General features: G+C 35.5%; 1 protein-coding gene across 1 annotated transcript; it reads left to right on the top strand.

Moving 5' to 3' along the window:
- The first annotated feature begins 228 nt into the window (after nucleotides 1-228).
- Nucleotides 229-6649, top strand: LOC142626789 (strigolactones hydrolase CXE15-like). Its single transcript, XM_075800494.1, has 2 exons — nucleotides 229-896; nucleotides 6243-6649. The coding sequence occupies exons 1-2, from the start codon at nucleotides 229-231 to the stop codon at nucleotides 6547-6549; spliced, it is 975 nt and encodes a 324-aa protein (XP_075656609.1). The 3' UTR covers nucleotides 6550-6649.
- The last annotated feature ends 674 nt before the right edge of the window (nucleotides 6650-7323 follow it).

The raw sequence follows: 7323 nt of genomic DNA on the forward strand, positions 1-7323 counted from the left end.
ACCCGGTGCCTAAAATATAGATAATAGGTTCAATTAATAGCCACAATCATGCTTTTCCACTAAAAGATTATTAAACATGGGGACAAAACACATGTTCAGTTAATTCAAGTGTACGTAGTTTTTGAATATATCCCTTTCAATTCACCCTTTTCTTTAATATATAGCTCCTTTGCCAAACCACAAAAGTTATCACATACGTTAGAGAGAAATTAATAGAGCTATAGAGGGATGGGTTCTCTTCCTCATGTAGTTGAAGATTGCTTTGGTCTCTTGAAGCTCTATAGCGATGGCTCTATTTCACGCTCAACCAACATAAACTTTAACATCCCTATCATTGATGATGGCTCCGTTCTTTGGAAAGACTACGTGTTTGACAAGCACCACAATCTTCACCTACGCCTTTACAAGCCCACATTGGCTTCACTCACCAAGCTTCCTGTCTTATATTACATTCATGCGGGTGGTTTTTGCTTCGGGTCACGAACTTTCCCCAACTTTCACAACATATGTCACCGCCTTGCATCCGGGCTTGGAGTCCTCGTAGTTGCACCGGACTATAGGCTTGCACCGGAGCATAGGCTTCCGGCAGCCATAGATGATGCTATAAGTTCTCTAAAATGGTTACAAACCCTAGCCATGCATGGCGACATTGGTTGTGATACGTGGTTGGGTGATGGGGTTGTGGACTTTGATAGGGTTTTTGTAATGGGTGACTCTTCTGGTGGGAACGTGGCTCACCATGTAGCACTTAGGCTTGGTATGGGTTTGGTTGAATTGGAGCCAGTTCGGGTGAGAGGTTATGTGCTCTTGTCTCCATTTTTTGGTGGGAGTGTGAAGACTAGGTCCGAGGAAGAGAGGCCATGTGAAGTATTTTGGAATTTGGACATGTATAACAGGTATGGTGCTAGTACTCAATATTGCCAATATGCTATGTATAACATATGCTATCTGAAAATCAATGACTCTCTGATCTTCTTCCAACAAGAAACAGTTTGCACATTTTTCTGACAATAACTAAACTACATATTAGTTTTTCTTTTCTTTTTTTGAAAGAAGACTACATATTAGTTTAATAATAACAAAATCCACATAACTTCTTTTTTGAAAGATGGAACTTGATTTTATTTATTTATTTTGTTTTGTGTTGCTGCTGCTGAATACTTGATTATGAAGTTAGATTGTGAGTTAATCTAATTAACATGACATATTTGTATATTTTTTTGATGAACATGACATATTTATATATGATGCATGGTTTATAACTACTTCATATGAGAGTTGTCCTTGACATATGGTTAATAGAGTGTGTATTAAGTATGCGACATTATTTTACAAGAATATCTAAATTAAAATGCTGTCTTTAATTAATTTGAATATATTACCATATTAATTAAAATTTTCATAATTTATGTGAAAAATGAAATAAAATTAACTAGATTCATTTTATCACAAAAAAACAATCATGTTCAAAAATTAAAAACTAATATAAATAAATTAAACAACTAAATTCTTTTTTCTTACTGAATTAAAACAATCAAGAATAAGGTTGCGTTTGGATAGCTTATTTTTTGCCAATTTATTTACTATTCAACTTATTTTTGTTACTATTCATAGGATCTACGTTACTTTTTGATACTATTTATGGGTCCCACTATACTATTTCAGCTAATTTTTACTTTTATCTACAGTACTTTCAACAAAAAATTTTCAGTTTTAGAAAAATAAACAGATCCCAAATAAACTCTATATAATTTGTATTCTTTAGTAAATGATATCTTTACAAGATTTTCTTTCTAAGAATTGGCAAAAGTTCAAAAAAAAAAAATATTAAAATTAGGTATGGATGCTTGATATGTATCTACTGATAGTAATTATTTTTAAATATAATCGTACATACTAGTTAACATAATGTACATTATTTATAAATATAACCGTACATACTAGTTAACATAATGTTATTGTCATAGAGTCATAGGTAACAATATATATATATATATATATATATATATATATATATATATATATATATATATATATATATATTAAATGCTGGTCTTATTTGTATTGTAAGAAAAATTTCGTATAACTTAATGATTTTAAAAAATCTTCATGGGATTTTTATTTATATTTATAAAATAATAAAGAGCAACCAAATTTTTGTTGGGTGTGAGAAGTGGGGTTTTACCATTTTTTTTTTTTTAATTTCTCTCTAAAAACATCAATTTTCCCCATCCATGTGTCAAACATCAAGTATTTTAATCACGATCTATTCTAAAACCCTGTGCGGCATTTGGATTAAGTGCTTATTCTTTACCAAGCTAGTTCTAATCAAATTCCTTGGAAGCATCTGAGATTGTTGTTAAATAGAACATACGTAAAACAGCCAACTGATCAAGAGATAGGGCAATCTTTCTCCTTTTACATTGTCCTTGACAGCTGATTATAAATTAATGGTCACACCAATCTTTTCGGTTTCCTTTTTTCAACTAGTGGGAATTAATTAAAAAAAAGTACCTAGTTTTTTAATTCTCTTGTTGGTCGAATAGGTGGAAACCATTACAGGCCAGGGGGATTGTATAAACAATCAATGTTGTTGTTGTTATTATTATTATTATTATTATTATTATTATTTGGCTATATATGTATCAATGTGATCGTTATTGACGCAAGGATCCACCAAGCATTAAGTAAACGCTATAGGGTGCTATTCTGCATATATTACAATTTCATATAAAAAACATTAGTACACTTGTTGAGTTAGCGGAAGCTCTGATTCTTTGATTTACAACACTTTACAAACACTAATACTTTTACAAGACACACACCAACTCTCTAAACATCTATTTACTTCACCTCACGCTTGACTTCTCTTCACCTCACACACACTTCACCTTACATACAATTTCACACCTCTCACTTGGTGCTTTATGACCCTCACTCACTTCACACCTCTAGGAGTCTCACACACTCTACTTCACCTTCACTTCAGACATCACCACATCTATTTATACTAGGTGTATGTTGTTTAGGGAACCAACTTGAAGCTTCTAGATCTTCCTTTTTATTGGCATTAAATTAATGCCATTCTCCAACCTTCTAAATTATTCTACAAACATGTGGCTGAATTTCACTTCTACATGATGATTCTAGAAGGACATCTCCTAGAGAAATCCGGAACCAAGAGAATGTTCTAAAGAATGAGAGAGAGGTTGAGATAAATTCTAGATATTTCTAGAGAAATAGATTGTGTGAGAAGTTCTAGAAATTTCTAGAGAATTCTAGAGAGAAGCAAATTGAGTGGAACTCTAGAAATTTCTAGAGACAAGAGAGTTAGTGTTGATTTTTAACACTTCCCCTCAACACTGACTCTCTCATAATTTCGCCATTGTACCATTCCCTCGGTGCTTGTTTCAACCCGTAAAGTGTTCTTCGTAGCTTGCAGACAGTGTCTGGCTAGGCTTTGCTCTCAAATCTCTTTGGTTGCTCCATGTAAACTTCTTGTTCCAACTCTCCATGCAGGAAAGCATTTTTTACATCATCCATTTGCCATAACTTCCAAGATTTACTCATCGCAAGTGCTAAGAGGACACGTATGGTGGTGATCTTTGCCACTGGGCTAAATGTTTCATCATAGTCTAGCTCATATTATTGAGAGAATCCTTGAGCTACTTGACGAGCCTTGTATCTTTCTACCAATCCCTATGCGTGGGTCTTGACTTTATACACCCATTTAGAAGAAATGGGTTTCACATCCTTGGGCTTTGGCACCTGCTTTAATGCGCGAATCTCTTCTTCAATTCTTGGTCGATCCTCCTCTAGTGTCCTATGGTGAACACTAGTTTGCCAAGGATGGGTTACTTCTTTGGACCCTAGCTCACCTTCATCTTCAAAAGATTGTAACTCATTAGTTACTGTGAACTGATCTTTCCTAGATTGCTCTCCCATGCTCACAGGCATTTTCTCTTCAATTTTCGTTGAAACTGGTAGCATTGCTTCCTCTTCTACTGCTTCTTCAATTGGCTCTATCATAGCTAAACACAATTCAACAGTCCATTCTCCTTCACTATCATCTTCTAGGTTGCTGAACATCGATGTATTTCCTTGAGCCACTCTCCACTTGAATTGACAATCTCGAGCAAAGTGACCTGTTTTTTCACACTTGAAACACTTGATATTATGATTTTTGCACCTCGAGGATCGTCGATTATTATTGTCGCGACTTCCTTGAGCTCCTCCATCTTGAGAGCTCTCCTTATTTTTTCTATCTTCATTGTTCTATTCTTAGAACCTGCATTAAATCTTTTCTTGGGCCGGTCTTTATAGTGACCGCTAAAGAGTGCCTCTTCATCCCTCTTTAGTGAGACCCTAACCATTTGCTTGACCAATTCTTCTTGGTTAGCTAGCAAATTTTCCAATTCTACTAATGATGGTTGGACAGGCCAACCTTGAATGGAACCTACAAAACTTCTATATTCGGGTTTCAACCCATGAATAATTATCCTTTTCATTCTTAAATCAAAAATATTTTATGGAGGATCTAATTTAGAGATTTCGCGGCAGAGAGACTTTACCTTGGTGAAGTATTGTGTGATCGTCATATCTTGTTGTGCCACCGACATTAGCTCGTTCTCAAAAAATTGTAGCCTTACATCATTCTTCTTTGAAAATAGTGTTGAAAAGGTGTCCCACGCTTCCTTTGGTGTGTTTACTCACCTGATGTGCTCCAGCATCTCTTCCTCGATGCTTGTCTTGATTGCAAACAAAGCCTTCCCGGCTTTAATCTTTCACTTCTGCAAAGCTTCGGCATTTTTAGGAGGTGTGCTTTTGCCACTAGCCATGATCTCCCACAAATCTTGCCCCTGCAAGTATGACTCCATACAAGTCGACTATGTGTTGTAATTCTGGTTATTAAGCCTTCTAATGCTACTGACAGCTTGGAGGTCCGCCATCACAACTTGGTGAAATCTCTCACTCTACCAAATAAGCTTGGTCCTAGACCACGAGCTTCACAGTCCCAGACTGTACACTAGCAAAATGAACACCTCCAAAAATACTGTCTTAAACACCACAAACACGGTCCCTGACCGCCTCGCTCTGATACTAGATTTTTGAGTTAGCAGAAATTCTGACACTAGATTGTTGAGCAAAAGACTAAACAAGAGAGCTTTTATTTAGAACTCAACTCTTTGAATTACAACACTTAACAAGCACTAATGCTTTTACAAGACACACACCAACTCTCTAGACACCTATTTATTACTTCACCTCACACTTGACTTCTCTTCACCTCACACACTTCACCTTACATATAACTTCACACCTCTCACTTGGTACTTTATGACCCTCACTCACTTCACACCTCTAGGAGTCTCACACACTCTACTTCACCTTCACTTCACACATCACCACATCTATTTATACTAGGTGTATGTTGGTTAGGGAACCAACTTGAAGCTTCTAGATCTTCCTTTTTATTGGCATTAAATTAATGTCATTTTCCAATCTTCTAAACTATTCTATAAACATGTGGCTGAATTTCACTTCTACATAGATAATTCCAGAAGGACATCTCCTAGAGAAATCCGGAACCCAAGAGAATGTTCTAGAGAATGAGAGAGAGGTTGAGATAAACTCTAGATATTTATAGAGAAAAAGATTGTGTGAGAAGTTCTAGAAATTTCTAGAGAATTCTAGAGAGAAGCAAATTGAGTGGAACTTTAGAAATTTCAAGAGACAAGAGAGTTAGTGTTGATTTTTAACAACACTATCATACCGAGAACAAGTGGTAACTCGTGAGGGGACAAAAAACAGCTATTAATGCTGTGACATGATCTATCATTAGTTGAATAATCAAATTCTAACACATACCTTTTGCAAAAGTAACAGAAATCGGTGAGACTTGTTCTCAATCCTTTATCATTATGGTTTATATTTGACACTTTAAAAAAAAAAAAAATTTTGATTTGGAGAAAAGTTTCTTCAACACATTACTTAATTTTTAATAATGAATTATGTGCATTTTAAGATATTGGATCTATTTAACAATTCTGTGACTTATTTAAATGATTTGAGAATAATAAGATTAAAGTACAAGTGGGTGGTTAATAGAATGGTTATGTTAAAAGTTGGAGGAGATTCGTCTAATCTAATATTGGTTTGGGAGAAAAACTTAGTCCGCTTATTTTCATAACTTATTTTTGGGCACAAAGTAATATTGCTATTTTTGATCCTATTGACAACAGGTTTTGGAGGTTGTCTCTTCCAATTGGAGGCACTAAAGACCACCCCTTGATGAATCCATTTGGTCCATCTAGTCCCAAGCTAGCAGACCTGAACCTGAATGCAATGTTGGTGGTGGTAGGCAGCGATGAAATTTTGAAAGACAGGGTTGAGGACTATGCAAAAAAGTTGAAGGAGTTGGGAAAGAAAATTGAGTACGTAGAGTTTGAAGGAAAGCAACATGCTTTCTTCACGGATCATCCATTTTCAGAAGTGGCGGAGAGAGTGATACAAATTATCGAAGATTTCATGGCTGAAAATTCCGATTAAGTACAACCGTGCTATTGAATACTACATGTTAGTGTTAAATGCTGGTCATTGTGAATGTATTAGCACGATGTATTACACATATATACAGAGACTTATTAACTAATTTCACCATCATAGAAGTGGATACTCCACTCTTGGAGATAATAAAAAATCAACTACCACTTTTTAGGATATATTTCCCGATATGACAGTTGAGGAGATTTAATATAGATTATCTTTCTTTATCTATACCGGTCGACATGACAGTAAAGGTGATTAGTGTTGGATGGGGAACAGTTTGGAGAAACACCACTTTTTTAGCTTGGGATCGACTATATGATCAACAAAGTGTCAGTTGTCATCATTACGTATTGCCAAAGTTCCAAAAAAAAAAAAAAAATTCAAGATGTTTATTGGTATAAAAAGGTTTTTGCAAACGTGGTTCAACCATGTTGTGAACCCAGACGTAGAAACTAGAATGATTTGAAATCATGCAAGCCATCATAATTTCAACCATCCAAGGAGGGGCAAGGAACAAGTCAGCTTCAAAGTGAAATCAATGCCCCGCCTATTGGAGCTGGCATGTCATATTTGAATAGTAATGAAGAGACAAGAATAGACAGAGAGAGAGAGAGAAAGGGTTTGGTATAGCTTAGCGATGGCAGTTAGTGTTTGGTGCAAGCTTTGTGTGTGTATGTGTGTGTGGAGGGGGTGTGCTAATGGTAGTGGTTGGAGTTGTCGGACCTTAGTGTGTTATCTTTTATAACCTTGGGCAAGATTGATTTTGGAACAAAG

This window comes from Castanea sativa, chromosome 3, assembly GCF_040712315.1.
Source record: "Castanea sativa cultivar Marrone di Chiusa Pesio chromosome 3, ASM4071231v1".
NCBI lineage: Eukaryota > Viridiplantae > Streptophyta > Magnoliopsida > Fagales > Fagaceae > Castanea > Castanea sativa.

Bases quoted from the DNA above. Each gene is read 5' to 3' on its own strand.
- LOC142626789 (XM_075800494.1), top strand. From the start codon at position 229: ATGGGTTCTCTTCCTCATGTAGTTGAAGATTGCTTTGGTCTCTTGAAG. The intron at 897-6,242 runs GTATGGTGCTAG...TATTGACAACAG, and splicing joins AATTTGGACATGTATAACAG to GTTTTGGAGGTTGTCTCTTC.